At 31.8% G+C, this 21,280-nt stretch overlaps 1 protein-coding gene across 1 annotated transcript in view; it reads right to left on the bottom strand.

Moving 5' to 3' along the window:
* Window positions 1–741: 741 nt before the first annotated feature.
* The window catches only part of LOC145750389 (dynein axonemal heavy chain 3-like), a 55,920-nt gene continuing 35,381 nt past the window's right edge, over window positions 742–21,280 (bottom strand). The window contains exons 55-85 of the mRNA XM_082566417.1: window positions 21,033–21,217; window positions 20,433–20,538; window positions 19,900–20,033; window positions 19,332–19,554; window positions 18,775–18,871; window positions 18,009–18,193; window positions 17,452–17,559; window positions 16,706–16,860; window positions 16,154–16,319; window positions 15,704–15,904; window positions 15,070–15,203; window positions 14,519–14,690; window positions 14,063–14,266; window positions 13,239–13,422; window positions 12,339–12,580; window positions 11,717–11,877; window positions 11,432–11,603; window positions 10,263–10,406; window positions 9,921–10,080; window positions 8,957–9,241; window positions 8,076–8,236; window positions 7,517–7,732; window positions 6,638–6,830; window positions 5,823–6,028; window positions 5,194–5,316; window positions 4,406–4,579; window positions 3,574–3,747; window positions 3,226–3,393; window positions 2,799–2,909; window positions 2,190–2,329; window positions 742–1,616 (exon numbers count right to left, since the gene is read on the bottom strand). Of these exons, the coding sequence (XP_082422543.1) occupies window positions 1,544–1,616; window positions 2,190–2,329; window positions 2,799–2,909; window positions 3,226–3,393; window positions 3,574–3,747; window positions 4,406–4,579; window positions 5,194–5,316; window positions 5,823–6,028; window positions 6,638–6,830; window positions 7,517–7,732; window positions 8,076–8,236; window positions 8,957–9,241; window positions 9,921–10,080; window positions 10,263–10,406; window positions 11,432–11,603; window positions 11,717–11,877; window positions 12,339–12,580; window positions 13,239–13,422; window positions 14,063–14,266; window positions 14,519–14,690; window positions 15,070–15,203; window positions 15,704–15,904; window positions 16,154–16,319; window positions 16,706–16,860; window positions 17,452–17,559; window positions 18,009–18,193; window positions 18,775–18,871; window positions 19,332–19,554; window positions 19,900–20,033; window positions 20,433–20,538; window positions 21,033–21,217 (5,157 nt within the window). The 3' untranslated portion in view covers window positions 742–1,543. The remainder of the gene's footprint in view (window positions 1,617–2,189; window positions 2,330–2,798; window positions 2,910–3,225; window positions 3,394–3,573; window positions 3,748–4,405; window positions 4,580–5,193; window positions 5,317–5,822; window positions 6,029–6,637; window positions 6,831–7,516; window positions 7,733–8,075; window positions 8,237–8,956; window positions 9,242–9,920; window positions 10,081–10,262; window positions 10,407–11,431; window positions 11,604–11,716; window positions 11,878–12,338; window positions 12,581–13,238; window positions 13,423–14,062; window positions 14,267–14,518; window positions 14,691–15,069; window positions 15,204–15,703; window positions 15,905–16,153; window positions 16,320–16,705; window positions 16,861–17,451; window positions 17,560–18,008; window positions 18,194–18,774; window positions 18,872–19,331; window positions 19,555–19,899; window positions 20,034–20,432; window positions 20,539–21,032; window positions 21,218–21,280) is intronic.

The following is a 21,280-nucleotide window of genomic DNA, read 5'->3' as shown; positions in this document are numbered from 1 at the left end:
CTAACACAACAATTATTTTTCGATTTAAAATTTTTAATTTTTTTTCAAAAAATTTGTGTGCAATATCATTGGCCCAAAATATCACGTGACCTAATTAAACCCAAAATAAAAATTACCTCAAACTTTTGTTTTACTGAAAATTTTTGAGAAATGTTTTATCTTGAATGTTAGTTAGGCCAATGTGCGTCCAATAAAATACAAAATTTTAGGTTTTGAGATTTTATAAATTTTAATAAAAGTTTCATAACTTTTATGAATATTAATATTTTTTTTAAATATTTTGTAAACACGGTAATTGGACCTGTGCGGTTCTAACACAACAATTATTTTTCGATTTAAAATTTTTTATTTTTTTTCAAAAAATTTGTGTGCAATATCATTGGCCAAAAATATAACGTGACCTAATGAAAACCAAAATAAAAATTACCTCAAACTTTTGTTTTACTGAAAATTTTCGCGAAATGTTTTATCTTGAATGTTAGTTAGGCCAATGTGCGTCCAATAAAATACAAAATTTTAGGTTTTGAGATTTCATAAATTTTAATAAAAGTTTCATAACTTTTATGAATATTAATATTTTTTTTAAATATTTTGTAAACACGGTAATTGTACCTGTGCGGTTCTAACACAACAATTATTTTTTGATTTAAAATTTTTTGTTTATTTTTTTAAAATTTGTATGCAATAAATATCATTGGCCAAAAATATAGGTTCATTTGTTAAAATAGGTTCATTTGTTAGATGGCGCTGTTATTGAAAACAGGAAAGTTAAAAGATACAAATGATTAGAGCGACCCTGCACATATGATCTCGGATAACAGGAAGTGCCATAAAATGTTATACGCATAAAAAAATAATTTTGTTTGTGGTGACTAATTTAAATTTATTCTACAAAATTATTACGCACCACAAATAGTAAGATATTTATTTATAAGATGTAAGAGCAAATGTGCAATTATCTGTGGGCCCCCCCCCTAACAATTTAAACTAATGTCTTACGACTTTATCTTGAAGGGGCGTGTAATATTTCATTTGATAATATGATATGGTAAAAAGGCGATAATTCCTAACATTTAGCAACCTAGATTAAAAAATTGAGATACCGAAATATATTAACGGAAGCACAATTTAATGAAAGTTAAGAGGTCCGATAATAATTTTTAAAGTTAACTTAAAAGGTTAATTTTTACGCGAAAGCCAACTTCGTTAATCAACGATTAGCGAGTTAACGGTTTGATGCCCACCTTTGGTTTTTGTTTACAAAATTTAAGCGTCAATAGTGCTACTATGGACTAAAAATAAACTGTCATGGGTAGTAGAGAAAAAAACACGACGGTGAATGTTATATATATAAATTTGATTATGGTACATTAAAATATTCAACTTAAGATAAAATTTGAAGTGCAAAATTGATCAAAACAAAAGATGTAAACAATTGTGTAAACTTGAAGAAATAAAAGTGTGTATATTAAAATCACAAGTAATTGGTATTGAACAGTGATAATCGTAGATCGAAATGTACATTTATTTATAAATTATAAATCTAGTCATCTAGCTGACACAAACAGGCAACTCCTCTGTTGACCCAATGACGCTCCTCCTTGTTTGAAGGAAATCTAATAAAAGTAATTCATTCAGATAATGTAATCATCTTTTCTATACACTAGATGTTAGACAGGGTAATATATATTAACGCATCCATTCTGAAGTAATTTAAATTCTGACTTTAAACACCAAGTTTCAAATTCGGACAAAAAATGCTAAAGTTAACTTAACTTAAGAAGTTTTCAAATTATATATGCAAGCCGGCAGCGTGGTGTAGTGGTAAGAACACTTGCTACACCACACATGAGGTTGTGGGTTCAATCCCCACTGATCTCATGCTGTAGCACCCTTGAGTAAGGCGCTATAAACGGTATAAACTCCTGCTGAGCCAGCACTTAATCAGCAGCATAATTATCGGGCAATTATAATCTATAATATCCCGAACTGCTACAGACAACTCGAGACTGGGTCGGAGTAGCTGATGTTACTCTATGTTTAAGTCGCGCATTCGACTTTCCCACATCGAGGATAAAGATATATACAAAAAAAAAACTAAATAACTGCAAAAATCTTTAATCGGCAGACATCTAAAACATTAGATCTACTTAAAAGAATATACATAAGCAGTTCATAAAAATACTAACTTGATAGTTAAAACATAGTTAGTAGAATGACCAGTTGTTGACAAAATTCCACGACGCGAACTAGTTTTATAAACAGGGCAATTATAAACACCCAACTCCGTTTCTTTACCATCTTTTAATTGTGTAGGCTCCAACAGAATCTAAATGACAAAAATTGATTAGAAAAGTTAAAAATGTATAGATTTTAGATAAAAAAGCATTGATGTAGTAGATAAAAAAGCATTGATGTAGTGTTTTTGTCTTTAATATTATTTACGATTGCAAGTCATTTACAGATAAATATATCATAAATAGCTGATACAAATAGATATTTCTTAAATGACCAACCAATACAATATAACCCAATAGGACAACTGTGGCTTATCCTAAAACAGTAACAACACTTTTAAATAGAGAAGCAAAGTTAAAATAGATAGGAAAATTGAATTTAGCGGCCCGAGTAAATGTAAGGGGGTGACACTGACATACCAGATTTAACAATTTAACTGATATATATATGTATATAAATTATGGCAAAAATTGCTAAGCACTTTTTACTTATGGTTAATCTAAAATCTTTTTTTTGAATAAAAGTTATATTAATAACATAATGTATTATAATTGACTTACAGTGGGTATAACGTCGTGCAGTATTTTCTTGTGTGATTCGACGATCGAATTATCCTGGATACTCCATCTAGCTCCTTCCATAAACAATCCATGCACATAAACCCCTACAACCTGGACAAAGAAATTAATTTTGTATTGTGATTTTAGAACAACTATTCAGTTAAACAAAAATATAACAGAACGCGAAAAGGATTATAAGGACATCAAGTCTAACTATAGGAGGTTTTGAGTTCAATACCCACTGTTTTCACCTAATACCGTCTTTAGAAAAGGTCTATAAAAAATTATAATTAAAAACAGCCAAGCAATATCAATCTCAATTGTAAAACTGACAAAGCAACTTGAAACTAGGGGGGTGGTGATAATTTTTTTTCTAATATTAGGGGCTTTTTTGCATAAAGATAAAGTAATCAACGGTATTACATACCGGTTTTGAGGTTGGTTCTTCTTTAAGCACGTGGTATTTGAAGTGAAGTTGGTCGATCGGAATTTGTCGTCGTCTTGCGTAATTCTGAACAGTTCCGGTTAGAAATGATTGGGTAAAAAAGAAACCGGATATCCAGAAGACGACAGGCTTGCCCTGATTCACCCAAGTCTAAATTAAAAGAAAAATAAATTATTTAAAATATAAAAAAATATTTGCAAAAAAAAATTAGAAAAAACTTAAACTTCTAAAATCAGAACCATTTTCATACATGTAGCCTAAATTTTAGATCAAATACCAAATTCTTGCATTTTGTATAAATTAATATGTATTCTTATAAATCCATCATACCTTGAAGAAGCGAAGTCGGGCCAGCAAATCACTGATATAACTCCCGAGTGGTTTTAAAGTCGGGTAGGACTTAGTTGCCCACATGGACGGGACTTTCCCAGCAAGAAGATTATCCAAAGCGTCGTCCAACTCCCGAGATAGCAAAACTAAACCTCTTAATGCACGTTTTAAATCCTTAAAAAGAAAAAAGGGAGAATTTATAAAATTTGCGAACATAATTTTTTTTGTATATATTCTTAGCCTAAACTTAGAATAAATTGGCCTTGTGCTACCCAATATCTTTTTTTTCACATTTTTTTTTATATATATCTTTGTCATCCATATGGAAAGGTCGACTTAACAACCTCAACATAGAGTATTATTACCACAACCCAGTTTCGAGTTTTCTTTCACAGTTTGGGGATCATATTGATTATAATTGCCGGATAATTAGGCTGCTCATTAAATGTTGGCTCAGCAGTAGTTTATACCGTTTATAACGCCTTACTCAAGGGCGCTACAGCATAAAAGCAGTGGGGATCGAACCCAAGACCCCATATATTTAGCAAGTGTTCTAACCACTAAACTACTCTGCCAGTTAATTTTTTTTTTGTAATATCTATATTATATTAATCCCTCATTTTTAACTTGTTTATTAGATTTAAAATTGACAGAAGTTAATTCAATTTAAAGCGCCATAGTCAAAAACTTCAGAATGAAAGCAATTAAAATCAAACTTAAAACCTTATTTGACATTTCCAACAAAAGTTAAAACACTTTGCCACGCTGTCGGCAAATTTTACATGTTTAGAGTTATTTAATAAAATACAGTTAAAAGTGTAAATATTGTTACCTGTAAACTGCTTCTGACCACAGCTGTCAATCTGTTAAATCGAATAAGTTCCTGAGCCAGCACAGTGTTCATACTTTCACTGTAATCTGTAGGATATTTTGTTTGCACTTCTTCCAAGTTAAACTGATCTGGGAGTTTTGACAAAATATCAGTTGCCAGTTCTTGTACTAAAGCCTAAAAAAAGATTAAACAAAAATAAATTTTTTTAAATCAAAGTTACTTTATTTAGTACGCATGTTAAAAATTGTGATCTCTTTTTTTTGGAAAATCAATCTTACCTATTAAAATAAGAGACATCTGTTTAAAAGTAATATTTTTAACTAACGCTTATTATTCACAGCATAACGGAATTCACGCAAATTTTTAAGCTTACGCTACAAAAGTATCGGTAGCGTGGTGTAATTGTCAGAACACTTTCTACACTACATGAAGTCCTGGGTTTGATCTCCAGTGATCTTATGCTGTAGCGCCTTTAAGTAAGGCGCTACAAGCGATATAAACTCCTGATGAGCCAGCACTTAATCAGCAGCCTAATTATTAGGCATTTATAAATCTATAATATCCCAAACTGCCACAGTTAACTCGAGACTGGGTCGGGGTAAAAAGTGTTACTCTATGTTTAGGTCGCGCATTTGACATTCCCACATCGAAGAATAAAGATATATACAAAAAAAATTATTATTTGTTTCTGATTCAATTTTAATATAGACCACCATATATTGATTAATGATATGTTTTTATGTTATTGCTTTTAGTAATAATTTATATATCATTTAAAATGATATTACTTGTGGAGATTTGCCTCCACTTGCAGCAGTTTGTCGTGGTAAGGTGACCAATATTCCATCAAACATTTGTTGAGTTTCTTGCTGTTCTTTAGAGATATCTGCGTTCTCATTAAACCCGAAAACCTTAAAAGTAATCATATTTTAAAACGCCATAAAATTTAATTAAAACAAACATTGTTTTATGTAAAAGAACCTCTTGCTACTAAGTAGTAATATCCCAAATGCTTTGCTGCTGTAGCGCCCTTTAGTCAGGCCGGTACAAACTCCTGCTAAGCCAAAGACCAATTGGTAGATTCTATATATATATCCTTAACAGCCAAAGTCAACTTAATACTGGATCAAGGCAATGAAACTCTATGTTAAGGCTGTAAAACTGGTCTTTACACATCGAGAATGAATATATATATATATATGCAAAAAAAGTAAATTCACTAAATATGATAATAGCTTTACCAAAAAAACTATGTTGTGCCTATTAAAAATATATAATGTTGAATATATTTACAGTCCAAATTTTTGATAAATTTTGTTAAAACCAATTTAAAAAAGTTAAAACCATATTAAAGAACCTGTCTGATTAAGGCAAATCTGCCTAAAATAAAGTAAAAGTTTTTAATACATTAACTTACCTCGGGATGTGTGTTAATTGGTAGACTTTTAATGTACGATAAATATCCGTTATATTCGCTTTCTGTTGGTGTATAGTAAAGGTCACTTGACCCAAACTTGTAGTTGCTTTCTTGAAACACTTCGGTGCACAAAAATGAAGTCAATAAACTTTTAAGAAGTCGTCTGTCGTGGTCATCAGTTACTCTACCTCCATAGTTACATTCACCTATGCAAAAATATGTTTTTAATTTATAATTTTTTTTATTTAATAATTTTTTTATATAATTTTATCCTCGGTGTGGTAAGGTCGACTTCACGACCCAAACATTGATTAACACCAATTAGCCCAACCCAGTCTCAAATTGTCATTCGCAGTTTGAGATATCGAGGTATTATATATTATTTGTGCCCGATTAAGTGTTGGCTCAGCAGGAGTTCATGCCGTTTAAAGCGCCTTACTCAAAGGCGCTAAAGCATGAAGGCAGTCAGGATTGAACAAAGGACCTTATGTTGTGAAGCCAAGTATTCTAACCACTACACCACGACGTCGAGTTAAAAAACTTACTATCAACTTATGAGGTCCTAAGTTCGATTCTGACAGTTTTTACAGCCTCAACAAGGAACTACTAATAACTTTATTTTCCTAAAAACTATTGGTAGGCTAAGAAGAGTCAGAAAATAACATGAGGTCAATAAAATAAATTAAAAAAAATCCAATAAAAAAACTATAAAGTTCCAACCTAGAAAGTAAATTCTTTGTCACTATTAATTATTGCATTAAAAATTAAAATGGCATTTCTTATTATCATTCCAAAATCCAATGTCACCAACTTACCTATTAAATATTGCAATGCCACCAACGGAACTTCATCATAATCTTTCAAAAACATCTGTGTTTGACAAATACTAATTCTTAAATCAGATTCGTTGAAACCATACGAAATATTCCAACCGAGTGGACCAAATTTTCTTCTTTCTTGAACCAAAGCATGGAAGAAGCAAAGAGAAAACAAAATTCTCTTAAAGGTCTGAATAAAAATAATTTTTATAAAAATATTGGTAATGTACATTAAAAAGGATCTACACTTCTTTATATTTGGGTATTGTAATTGTAAGAAAGTCGACTTTATAGCCTAATAATAGAGTAACTTTAAATACCCCGAGCCAGTTTAAAACCGGCAGCGTGGTGTAGTGGTAAGAACACTTGCTACACAACACATGATGTCGTGGGTTCAATCCCCACTGATCTCATGCTGTAGCGCCCTTGAGTAAGGCGCTATAAACGGTATAAACTCCTGCTGAGACAGCACTTAATCAGCAGCATAATTACCGGGCAATTATAGTCTCTATAATATCCCAAACTGCCACAGGCAACTCGAGACTGGGTCGGAGTAACTTATGTTACTCTATGTTTAAGTCGCGCATTCGACTTTCCCACATCGAGGATAAAGATATATACAAAAAAAAGTTGCCTTCATATTTTTGACATTCTTTTTTAATATTACCAACTATTGCCTAAGCATAAAAATGTAGCATTATGTTTTTGCATTAATCAAAGACACTATGACATAGACGCATTGAGATTCAAACCTAACATCTTTTGGCCAGTTCGCTATGCCACCAGTTAAAAACATATAAGTTAAAAGCTTGTTGAGTCATCAAAAATTATCGTGGAAAAAATAAAAAATGGTAAATAATTTTAAAAATATGTTACCTGCCCCTTTCCTTCCTTATCACAGGCATGGAAAAACACCGGGTCCGAAACGGGATCAATTTTATAAGATCTCAATAAATTTGCCCTTAAACCTTTAGGTGGTTCATTCGTCATTTTTACACTATTCTGTAGAACCGAAACAGGGAATTCAGGCGAGGGGTAACTGGTGAGCCATAATCGAAACTCGTTCATTGTGGTATTTTTGTCAGTGATTACCTTTAAAAAAAAAATTAATAATATTATCTTTAATATTTTAAGAATTTATAATTTGTTAAAGAACGTGAAGTATTTATAATGTCAGTTTAAAATAGGTTAAAAATTGAGGGTAATACAATACGCATTAACAATTAATGCAGTTACATCAGTTCAAAAAAATTTATATAGAATACAAAATGATATTAGGTTCGCTACATTATTTTTTAACAAAATTAACAATGTTTTAAGAAATTTAAAACACAATTAAAAAAAAAAATTTTATGTTTTAAAACATGTGATGATATTATTTTTTGGATTTAAAAAAAAGAAATAAAAATCAAAAAATTTAAAAAATTATAAATACTTCTTCACAAATTCTTCTTAATTCTGGTAACCAAGAAACAGCTAAGTGGCAATTCTGTAGAACGACCCAAGTGCCACATTGTCTCGCTGATTCGATCATTTTCTCTGCTATGGGTCCTTGTCCTTGACCAAGTGATATTGTTTGCATACCACCTGACATATCTAAAATATTTTGAAGAATTAAATTAATATTATTTAGTCATAAGATCATATGAAGTTCTTGGTAACAATATTAACTGAAAGCTTGGTCAGAACACATGGCTTTACTACATGAAGCCCTTGATTCGACCCCCACTGCTCCCATACTAAAGCACCATTGTAAGGCGCTGTAAACAACATGAACTTCTGCTAAGACAATACTAAATCAAAAGCTGAATCAACAGGCAATTATAAACCTTAATATTCCAAACCGCCAAAGGCAACTCGAGACTGGATAGGGGTAACAAATGTTATTTTATGTTTAGGACGTGAAGTCGACCTTTCCAGGAAAAATTCTCTTTTTTTCATATTTTTTTCCTATTAATTTAGCTTGGATTTTAAATAGGAAACTTTACAGCCTAAACTTGCAACAACATTTGCTATCCTTACTCAGTTTCGAATTTAATTTAGTAGTTTAGGATTTTGTACGATAACAATTGCCTTTTTGGCTCGGCAGGAGTTTAAACTGTTTACAGCGTCTTACTTAATAGTATGGAAACTGTAGAGATCAAATCAATCATCTAAAGTATGGATAATGTTAAGAATATCGTGATGTTAAATGTTAAAGTGATCCAGGATTATTACTTATGATGCCTAAGTGCATATAATTACTTTTTAAATATATGATGCTACATTTAAAAGTGATACTAATACGTTAAGTGAAAAGTGATACATGCAACATACTATAAACTATGCTCTGTCGTCTTTTCTTAACAAGCGAGTTCCTCTTATTCCGTTGTTGTAATTCTGGCAGACTCGGAATGCTATCGTCTTTTGGAGGGACCAAAAACGAAAATTCAAGATCCGCAGATTGGGGTTTTTTCAACTGGGATGTTAAAGAAGCCCCAATTTCTTCCCCACCTGGGGTTAATAGTCGAGGTGGCGACCTGGGTCGCAATGAATGTCTTCTAGAGCCAGGGGTTCGTGGGGTTTTTGGGGTAGTGGCTTGGGTACTGTGTTCAATCATTCCTATTTGGTGAATAAAATGAGTGACAACAAACTACAATGTAACATGCATAGTAAAAAAATTGATGTGAAATGAATTTAATGTAAAATGTATTGATGTGATGTGAATTAAATGAGAGAACATGCACAGTGCGATCAAAATATAGAAAGTTTGTGCTGGTGAAATGGCACTTTTGTTGGGCCAAATATGATTTTTTAACAGTTATCCATTAAAGTGGTAATAACACTTGCTACACCACATGAGGTCATAGGTTTGATCCCCACTGCTCTCATGCTGTCGCGCCCTTGAGTAAGGTGCTATAAACAGTTTAAACTTCTGCTAAATCAATATTTAATCAGCAGAATAATTATCAGGCAATTATAATCTATATAATATCCCAAACTGCTAAAAGGAACTCGAGATTGGGTCGTAGTAACTGAAGTTACTCTATGTTTAGGTCATTCGACCTTCCAACATCGAGGATAAATATATATACAAAAAAAATAAATCTTTAACAAATGCCCCCCAAAAATATAAGTCTAATTATGTTACTAAGAAAAGCCTTTAAAATAAATAATATGAGGGCCGAGCACTAAGTGCATTGTTATTTTATCTAGTGCAAATGTTACCTTAAAAATAATAAAGCACTATATGTGACGACAAATATATTTTTAGTAAATTTTTATAACAGCCTTATCTTGCCTTCTTCTTCAGCAAACTTCATCAAACTTGCCATTGGATCGGCTCCTGGAGAAAGGATGAAGATCAGAGGCGTGGAAGAGTTGGAGTCCTTGTAACTGGATCGGAGATCGAATGTTGGAGGTTCAATGTACATAGCTCCTAACTTTTTGACAACAAAATCCTAAAAAAAATTTTTTTAAATTTTAAAGTGAAAAATTAATAAACAACATTTAAAAACAAAAAAAAAGTAACAAAAACTGTAACATAAAAAATTAACAATTTTTAAGTTTAAACTAACCAAAACAACAGTATTTATCTAAATTATTTTAATTTTTAATAAAACTTTAAATTATTGTTACTTACTTGTACAGCCGGGGCCACCTTGTCAGGCCTAATACATCTGATAATAACAAGTTTATGTAAATCATCTAATTTTTCATGGAATGGTTCTGGTAGTTGTGCAGTGTGTGGGTTTGAAGAATCATATAATTCTTTCCATGCTGACACCTTCATTAACATAATTAGTTTTTTTATTAGAACACGAATAAAATATTTAAGAATACATAATTGTGATTAGCAGCTTAGGGTAGTGTTCAAAGAAATTTACTATATTAGACATGGGTTCATTTCCTACTGCTTCAATGCTGTAATGCCCTCAAATTAGGGACTGAAAACGGTAAAAACTATTTTATATATTTTTTTGTATATATTTTTATTCTCGATGTGGAAAAGTCGAATGCGCGACTTAAGCATAGAGTAACATCAGTTACTCCGACCCAGTTTTGAGTTGCCTGTGACAGTTTGGATATTATAGATTATAATTTCCCGGTAGCTATGCTGTTGATTAGGTGCTGGCTTAGCAGAAGTTCATACCGTTTATAACGCCTTACTCAAGGGAGCTACAGCATGAGAGCAGTGGGGATTGAACCCACGACCTCATGTGTGGTGTAGCATGTGTTCTTACCACTATACCACGCTGCCGGGTATTTTAGAGCAAGTTACTTAATCAGCAAAATAATGATTAGCAATTGTAATTAATAAAATCCTAAATTGCTAAAAGCAACCCGAGACCAGTTCAGGATAACCAATGTCATTCTATGTATAGGCTGATAAGTTTAACTTTTTACATTAAGAATAAATGAATACAAAAAATGTAGTGTGTTTTTATTACTGAAGTTAACTTGTCATTAGTAAGGCTATCACCAATAAACCGGCAGCATGGTGTAGTGGTAAAAACACTTGCTACACCACACATGAGATGGTGGGATCAATCCCCACTGCTCTCATGCTGTAGCGCCCTTGGGTAATGCGCTATAAACGATACGAACTCCTGCTGAGCCAGCACTTTATCAGCAGCATAATTTTCGGGCAATTATAATCTATAATATCCCAAACTGCCACAGGCAACTCGAGACTGGGTCAGAGTAACTGATGTTACTCTATGTTTAAGTCGCGCATTCGACTTTCCCACATCGAGGATAAAAACATATACAATAAAACAAAAAAACAAGTAGGTAAAAATACAATCTCACCTTTGTTCTAACATGTCTCATTATTCCACTAAACTCAGGTAAATCGTTACAGCGAACAATCTCGCCCCATGACTTATCCGACAACCAATCAGGCGCAGGATTAGGAAAAGGGTTGTCTAAGGCAATACCACCAGTAAGTAAAAACCTCCAAATCGTATTATCAACTTCTCCCCTAGAAAAAAATAAAATATTCATTATATTTTTGTTTTTTTTATTTATTTTTAATTTTGAATTTAAAAAGATTTTTTTATATTTTTAGCACAATTTTGGGTAAATTTTGCTTACCTTCCTTTTAGTATTCCTATACATAGTAAAAATGAGAACAATAATTTGTCTTTTTCGAACAATGATCTGCAGACATTTCTATAGACTACTTGAGTAAAATGATCTTTTAGATTGGTTATTCTTTCTTCTAATATCAATGAGGTTGTGCTTTCTTCTATTGACTACAAAAATTAAAATAAAATTTCGTTTTCCATTTTTGATATATTAAAAATGGTTTAGACTGTTAAAATTAAACATTGCTTTAAAAAAAAACAAATATGATTTAATAAAGTTTGTGAAGTATTCGCATTTTTTTTTATTCTCGATGTAGGAAGATCGACTTCACGACCTAAACATAGAGTAACATCAGTTATTCCAACCCAGTCTCAAGTTGACTTTTGACCATGCTAAATAGGCTGCTGATTAAGGGTCGGCTCAGCAGGAGTTGATACTGTTTATAGTGCCTTACTCAAGGACACTACAGCATAAGAGCAGTGGAAATCAAACCAATTAAAAATTAAACCAACTGTGTAGTGACCCGAATTGTTTTGACCACTACACCACGCTGCCAGTTATTTTACCAAAAAGTTATTGTAAATGTTAATTTAAAAAAAGTTCATATTTATTGTAAGGTTTTTTTTACCTGTACATATAGATTGATAAACCATGATAAGGAATACTGATACATTGGATCAATGTTAGCAAGATCAGAAATGACAAAGAACAGAATAGAAGAGTGGACAGCAACAGGTTTGTAACCGTTTCTAATTTCATCAATTTCTAGTTCAGTTTTCATCGTGACTTCCTGTTTCTCTGAGATTTCCCGTGAAATTTGTCGACTTTCTGATAATATTTTGATAGCAGTTTCTTCTTCAAGAATGTTACCTGTAAGAATTATTAAAAAAATGTTAAAAATAAGTAAATAAAAACATGTATTTACAACAAAAGTTAAAGTGATTTTACAATAAACCAATAGTATTTGGTATTTTAGTTTTATTTTTAAACAATTAACTTTACATTAAGTCTTAGGTTTGACTCTCTTTGCTTTCAGGCTGTAAAGCCCTTGAGTAACAGCAAACTTTTGCAGAGTCAAAACAAATCAAAAGTCAACTTACTCGGCAATTATAATCATCAAAACCCAAAACTGTCATAGGTATATTGAAAATGCGTCAAGGTAACAAATGGTACTTTAAGTTTGAGCCAGAAATTTAACCTCTTTACATTTAAAAAAATAAGAACAAAAAAGAGAAATTGTAAAAGCAGTCAACCTAATGAGTTAAAACTAATAAAACAATCTAGAGGGTTTGGGTTTGGTAAGCATGCCATAACATACTTAAAATCTTTATGTAAACATTAATACTTTTGGCATGTTTTAAATCATTAAATTAATTTTGTAATTTTTTCCCGTCGCATTGTTGTAATATTAATTGTATATCGTATTTATTATTTACTTTTATCAATGTGCGAAAAACCAAAATAAAAATAAAAAAAAAAATCTAAAATTTGATATTTTAATAAATTTAATTTTCAATTATATATTTACCTTCTCTTGATAAAACTTCTAATATTTTGTCTTCAATATCTTTTAGTTGTCTTCTGTTTCTAGCACCTTCCAATATAAGCTCATTCTTCTTTTCTTCAAGTTCAGGACGTTCCTTAGCAGCCACCAATCTCAACAACTGATCATCCAAACCAATCGGTGTGATCATAAAATTGATTAAAGTTACCTATATTAAAACAAAAATTTTTTTTTTAATTGTTGTTAACTTATCCTCAACCGGCAGTGTGGTGTAGTGGTAAGAACACTTGTTACACCACACATGAGGTCGTGGGTTTAATCCCCACTAATCTCATGCTGTAGCGCCCTTGAGTAAGGCGCTATAAACGGTATGAACTCCTGCTGAGCCAGCACTTAATTAAGCAGCATAATTACCGGGCAATTATAGTCTTTATAATATCCCAAACTGCCACAGGCAACTCGAGACTGGATCGGAGTAACTTATGTTACTCTATGTTTAAGTCGCGCATTCGACTTTTCCACATCGAGTATAAAGATATATACAAAAAATGTATAAAAGCAACTTTTCGCAGCAGAATCATAGGTTGACTTTTGTTACCTCAACCCCGTTTTAAGTTGGCCTTGGCGATTTTAGATAATATTAACCATATAAATGTAGTCCCAAATAAATATTTTGTTGGCTTAGCTTAAAGTAGTACTGTTTGTAGTGCCAAAAGTGCTACAACAAGAAAGCAGTAGGAATCAAACCAATAACCCTATGTTTTTAAAGCAAATTGTAACGCCATTACACCAAGCTTATGGTTTTTTTTTGACTTTTTTTTTTTTTAAAAAGGGGAGAATTAACTTACCTTAACTGACACTTCTGGCAGATAATGCGGATTTCTCATTCTAGTGCTAATATAAAGCTTAAAGTCATGACTGTATTGGATCGTATTTTCCCCAAGTTTAATATATTCCATTCCACTTTGCTTAAAAGTTTGACGCAACAAAACAGGCTCAAGAATTGGATCCAACTGTTCAGGGATATTTTCTATCAAAATTGGGATGCCGAACTAAAATAAAAAAAATCAATTTAAAAAAATTGTTACAAAATATGTTGAATATTGTATACACCAGAAAAATATTTGTATTAAATAAAATTTTAAAAAACAATTTATAACATAGTTTTTTTTTTTTATTTTGCTATGTTAAAAATATTACAAAGTCATCGTTCTATATAAAATAGAGATAGGTTATCAAGATCTAGTTAACCTCCTATATCTAAGTATTGAAAATATGTAAGTATTAAATATTGCATTATGTACCTGTACACAATTCTCCAATGTCCGTAGATAATCATGATCTGTAAGCTTACAAACGTTTAAGTTATTTTTTCTCTCCATATTCTTCACCCACTTGCTGGCTTGTCCTTGAGGGTCGATCATAAGAGGCCATCGATTAGCATTGTTCACAATTATGGCATTATCAACAGATGTTCTAATATTATATAAAAAACGTTAAAAATCATTAGAAGAACATTAAAATGGTTGTTTAAAGTATTTGAACAAATTAATCAACTTTAAATTCTTTCCAACTTTCATGGTTCTTTGAAACATATCCTTATATAATCTAACCCAATATATACTTTAAATCTTTATACCCTTACCCTACCTTTATAATCACGATATATATTCAATGATGAGTTGTTATTTTTTTATAATTACAATAATCAATGGAAATTGGTCCTCTCATTTTCACGTACCAAGACTTTTAGAAGAACCATAAACTATATACGATCCCAATAACACTATCTTTATGGTTAAACTGCAAATTACATTATTTTATACAAAATAAATTAAAAATGAAAATAAGTTACATGTCTTTTGGAAGTCCTGCCAGCTGCCATTCCATAATCTGAACAGGATCGCCCAAAGTTTTAGCTAATGAGAAATCTTCGCTTACAGGAATTCCTCTCTTCTTACATTCACTCCACCAATCATGCAAAATGTTCTGTAAAAAATGTAAACTTAAAAAAACAATTTAATTTATCTTTAAAATAGTCAAGAATGTAAGCGTCAAGTTTGTATAATAACAAACACTTTATCAAATAAAGATTGTATCTTTTTTATATATTTATTTATTCTTGATGCGGGAAGGTTGACTTTATGGTCTTAATATAAAATAACATCATTTTCCCCAACCCAGGCTTAAGTTGCCATCGGCAGTTTAAGATATTATATAGATTATAATTGCCTGATAAGTTATTTGCTTTAGTTTAGCGGAAGTTTATATTATTTATAGCGCCTTACTCAAGAGCTCTACATCATGAGAGCAGTGAAGATTAAAGCTAGGATCTTATGTAATAGAGCCAAGAGTTTTGACTACTACAATTTGTTACGTTTTTGCATATATTAAAAATACAATATTTACATTTTAATTTTAAACATTTTTACATAAATATTTAAAAAAGCAACATTGGTGGCCAAAACACAAATAGATCAAAACATTACCTGTCTATAGGAAGGTATAAAAGGAGCAAGGTAGGCAACCACACTTGATGATAATAACACATCACCAACAATGTTGTGGTAAGTGTTATGTAAGGAATGTGTCATTTCTGTCCATCTCTCTTTCTCTCCACCGAGACCATCTATCAACTTCTCTGCTCTGATTAGTTTCACTTTGGTTAAGACGATGTTGTCTTCAAGACGCTGTAAAATATAAAGCTGTTAAAGAAATAAAAGCTTATGGCAAAAAAATTTACTGAAAAGTTTATTTATTTTACAAATTCAATAAATCCAAATAAAATAATACATTATTTTTACAAAAATTTAAAAGGGTAATTATATCCCTATTTGAATTATATATACATTTTTTAATTTTCTAGTAATTTTTATTTCTTTAAAAGAAAAAATTAATAACCGTATGAAAAATGTTTCAAAAGTAATTAATTTTTTTACTTTTCGTTCTGCCATTTTTTCCTTTAGATTGTCATGCAAGACTTGTAGTTTATCAGTTACATCTTGCAACTCCTTTCTTTTAACTTGAAGCAGTTCCATTAATCTTTCCAACTCAGTTTCAGCTGCCAATAAACTGTGTTTCTTTGGTGCAACAACTTTTGCAACTCTAAAAAATTGAGCCAGATTTGTTAAGCATTTTTTTTTTGTATAAATCTTTATTCTTGTTGTGAGAAAGTCGAATGTGCGACCTAAACATAGAGTAACAACTGTTACCCGACCCAGTCTCGAGTTGCCTTTAGCAGTTTGGGATATTATATAGATTATAATAGCCTGGTAATTATTCTGCTGATTAAGTGCTGGCTAAGCAGGTTTTTTACAGTTTATAGCGCCTTACTCAAGAGCGCTACAGCATGAGAGCAGTAGGAATTGAACCCACGACCTCATAGTAGTGTAGTGTTCTTACCACTACACCACACTGCCGGGTATACAAAAATGCTTTATCCAAATGTATAAAACTTTCTTTAATACTGTTTACATAAAACTAATAAGTACCTGTCATATACTTCAATAGCTAATACCCAGCTACACAATCCCTCACAAGCTGATGACACATTTCTGATTAGATCCGGTCTGAAATTGCTGTCGCTTATAAATCGATCTCTGATTTTTCTCATCACATTCACTGGAATGTTGTCTTTGTCAAATTCCTAAACAAAAATTTACAAAGAAAGTTAATTTAATTTTTTTCGATTGTGCAACTATAGCCCTGAAAAGTTGTCTGTAAAAGGCTAAAGGTTTAATTTTAATTTTAAACATTACATAAACAAATTAGCCCTAAAGTAAGCTTAATGAAAATTTAAATTGAAAAAGTTTAAACTGTTTTTCAGTAACTAAATCGGCAAAAACAAACTTGAAACTGGTTTGAGATAAGTGCGCTAAAAACTTGACATACAAAATTCTTAAATTTATATTGCCCTACTGCGTGGTGTAGTGGTAAGAACATTTGCTACACCACACATGAGGTCGGTAGTTCAATCCCCACTGATCTCATGCTGTAGCGCCCTTGAGTAAGGCTATATAAACGGTATGAACTCCTGCTGAGCCAATACTTAATCAACAGTATAATTATCTGGCAATTATAATCTATAATATCCCAAACTGCCACAGGCAACTCAAGACTGGGTCGGAGTAACTGATGTTACTCTATGTTTAAGTCACGCATTCGACTTTCCCACATCGGGATAAAGATATATACAAAAAAAGAAAGATTAAAATCAGATGTAATGTGTAAAACTTACTCGAAGGGAATCTAAAAACTTCATATCTCCGAGCATCTTTTTAGCAGCTGGCCAGTAATCATCATAAGCCCTCCCACTTCCATCTGTTTTACGATCTGGTTTAATGCCCTGTTTAAATTAACAATTTTTGTTATCATGCATTAGGTAAAGTCTTTTACTTTGATGAATTTGTGTATATTTGTATGCATCAAAAAATTCTTTTAAAGACCAAAAAATGTATTTTCAAATAGCAAAGATTGAATAAACAAATATAACAAATTTTTTAGGCACATAGTAAAATTGTAAACAATAATGTGTAAACTTAAATATTGTATTTTAACTTCTGATGAAAATATATAAACACCATTGACAGAACTAGTCAAAACCCTGCTCATTAATTAAGATTTTCATTGTCGTAATATGGTCACAACTCTCAACTAATATTTGGCATTGATAATTTACCTACACACCACTAAAGGCCCTTTTTTGTAGGCCTATAAATTAAACATATAAACATACACATCATATGCCATGCTCCATTATACGAATTATTTTCAAATATCTACAAAAAAACTTACTTTTAAAACACAGATAGCCTCCATTGTAATTTTTACACCAGATGGTGGACTCTGCATAGTTTTAACTAAAGCAATGTCTTGTTGTCTTAAAGTATCGAGGGCTGAAATTGCCGCATTGAGAGCTGGCATTGCTATATCAAGTTTTTCTTCGCATTCTCGTTTGATTTCTTGAGCTTCATCAGCCGCTGTTTTAATAAAAAAGTAACAGTTATTACATATTTATCAGGATTTTGGTAAATATTTATTGAAGGTGACATATGTATAGGCCTACATGTACAAAATTACATATTTTACTTTTAGGAAAATTGTGTATACACAAAACAGTAACATGTAAACTGGCAGCGTGGTGTATAAACCGGCAGCGTGGTGTATAAACCGGCAGCGTGGTGTAGTGGTAAAAATACTTGCTACACTACACATGAGGTCATGGGTTTAATCCCCACTGATATCATGCTGTAGTGCCCTTAAGTAAGGCGCTATTAATGGTATAAACTTTTGCTGAACCATCACTTAATGAGCAGTATAATTATCGGGCAATTATAATATATAATATCCCAAACTGCCACAGGCAACTTGAGACTGGGTCGGAGTAACTGATGTTACTCTATGTTTAAGTCGCGCAGTCGACTTTCCCACATCGAGGATAAAAATGTTACATATCTTGTAAATTTGATACAAAGACTAAAATAAAATCACATGTTCAGTGATACGAAATTTATTGCATAGTGAAATATAATTTTATCATAATAAAACGTTATCAACTGACCAGCAGCAGCAACAGCCTCATCTGCTTCCACAATTCTTTTTACAACTTCCACCTCTGCACTCTCTGCACTTATGTTTGCCACCAAACTCTCTACTTCCTACAATTAAAAAATTATAATAAATTATTTTATTAATATTTTTTTAAAGTAATTCAGTCATGAATTTTAGTTTTGTGATACAGTAAAGTCATTTTTTTTTTGTATATATTTTTATCCTCAATGTAGGAAAGTCGAATGCGCGACTTAAACATAAAGTAACATCAGTTACTCCGACCTAGTCTCGAGTTGCCTGTGGCAGTTTGGGATATTATAGATTATAATTGCCCGATAATTATACTGCTGATTAAGTGCTGGCTCAGCAGAGTTTACATCGTTTTTAGCGCCTTACTCAAGGGTGCTACAGCATGAGATCAGTGGGGATTGAACCCACGACCTCATGTGTGGTGTAGCAAGCGTTCTTACCATTACACCACGCAGTAAAATTCTAAAACAAAGACATTTTTACATAAGATTTATTAAGTTTTAATTAACTTTTTTTTAATATTTATTAAAATCTTGCCTTTGAACTGTCTTCTAGTTGAGGTTGTAAAGCAGTTAGATCGAGCTGCATGACATTGATTTGTGACTCAGCAAATTCCAACTTTTCTAGCCCAACCACATATCTGTTTTTAAACGTCATCAAATCCAAGCGTTTTTGTTCGAGTAATCTCTTGAAGGTTTTGATAAGTTCAAGATAAGATGTTGGTGTAATGTAAGTGCGGCGATTTAAAGAAGCCATGTACCTGTTAAAAAACAAAAAGAGTTTATTTTTTCTTTATTTAAAAATACTCTTGATGTGGGACAACAGCTTAACAGCCAAAACATAGAGAAACATTGGTAACTTTATCCCAGATTTAAGTTTCTTTTGAAGATTTTAAACAATATTGATCATATCTATTATTCACCAACCTGACTATTGATTTTACCTAAGAAGAAGTTTGTATTATTAGAAGCAACTTACTCATGGGTAAAACATAAAACTGTTGGAATTGAACCCAAGACCATGTCAAGCCATGCCAAGTGCCTTATACTACTAAAGCTTTGCATTTTTTCACAACTTAATATAAGAAATAAAAATTAAATCCTACTTCTCAGACAAGCCTCTAACATCTTGGTGAAACTGTTTGCACATTTGAACAGCTTCTTGTCTCATGTCTTGTGTCATTTCAACTTCATCCAAAAATCTGTTCGCAACCATTTCTAATGCATCTCTAGGCCAAGCCTAAAAAATTATATTTTGTTACAAGAAAGTAGCAATAACTAACCTAAAAAATATAGTTAAGTAACCGATGGTGTGGTGTAGTGGTAAGAACACTTGCTACACCACACATGGGGTCTTAAGTTCAATCCTCACTGATTTCATGCTGTAGCATCTCGAGTAAGGCGCTAAACGGTAAAAACTCCTGCTAGGCCAACACTTAATATCGGGCAATTATAATCTATAATAACCCAAACTGCCACAGGCAACTCGAGACTGGGTCGTAGTAACTTATGTTACTCTATGTTTAAGTCGCACATTCGACTTTTCCACATCGAGAATAAAAATATATATAATTTTCTCCAAAACTTGTTAATATTATGAATTTTAAACGTTACATAAAAAGATTTTAAGAATGTTTACCTGAAACCAATCGATTGTGCAACAATTAATAAGAGCAGGAAAGTTTCTTAGTCTTGTCCTGAAAGCTTCTCCCACTGGACTGAATGCTAATACAAGATGTAGTGACCTTTAAAAAATAAAAGATTTGTTACATCCCAAATTTTGCATATTAACAATATAAATGCAGAAACTTAACATTGTAAAGCAATGTCTAAGAAATCAAGTAATACCACATAAGGTCAAGTGTTTAATACCCAATATTTTTATTATAGCATTTTTAAGCTCGAAAAATTGTATATAAATCTACATTATCTACAAAACACTATTTACACCACCATGAGGTCGTAGGTTCAATTCCCACTGCTATCATGCTGTAGTGCCCGTGGGTAAGTCGCTATAAACGATACAAACTCCTGCTGAGCCAGCACTTAATCAGCAGCATAATTACTCGGCAATTATAATCTATATAAAATAAAGGCAACTCGAGACTGGGTCAGAGTAACTAATGTTATTCTATGTTTAAGTCGCGCATTCGACCTTCCCACATCAAAGATAAAGATATATACAAATGAAAAATAAGAATAATAATAAAAAAACAATTAATTTGCATTAAACCATTACCTGTTAATTCTCTCTATAAACTTGTTATACATGTTTAGTGGGGTAATTTCTACTCTGTCATCATTATTAGCTTGTGCAACGCTCTGCATTTTATCGATAATTTCCAACCTTTCCTCGTTCTCGAATATGTTGGGGATATCACCAGTGTTTAACAACAAGTTGATGTCTTCAAGAAATGACTCATCCTAAAAAAATGTCATAAAACAGTTTTTTTAGGCAAATAATTCATTAAATAGTCATTTTTATAT

This window comes from Corella eumyota, chromosome 4 (genome assembly GCF_963082875.1).
Source record: "Corella eumyota chromosome 4, kaCorEumy4.1, whole genome shotgun sequence".
NCBI classification, from domain to species: Eukaryota; Metazoa; Chordata; class Ascidiacea; order Phlebobranchia; family Corellidae; genus Corella; species Corella eumyota.
This window is presented reverse-complemented; position numbering and strand designations above follow the sequence as displayed.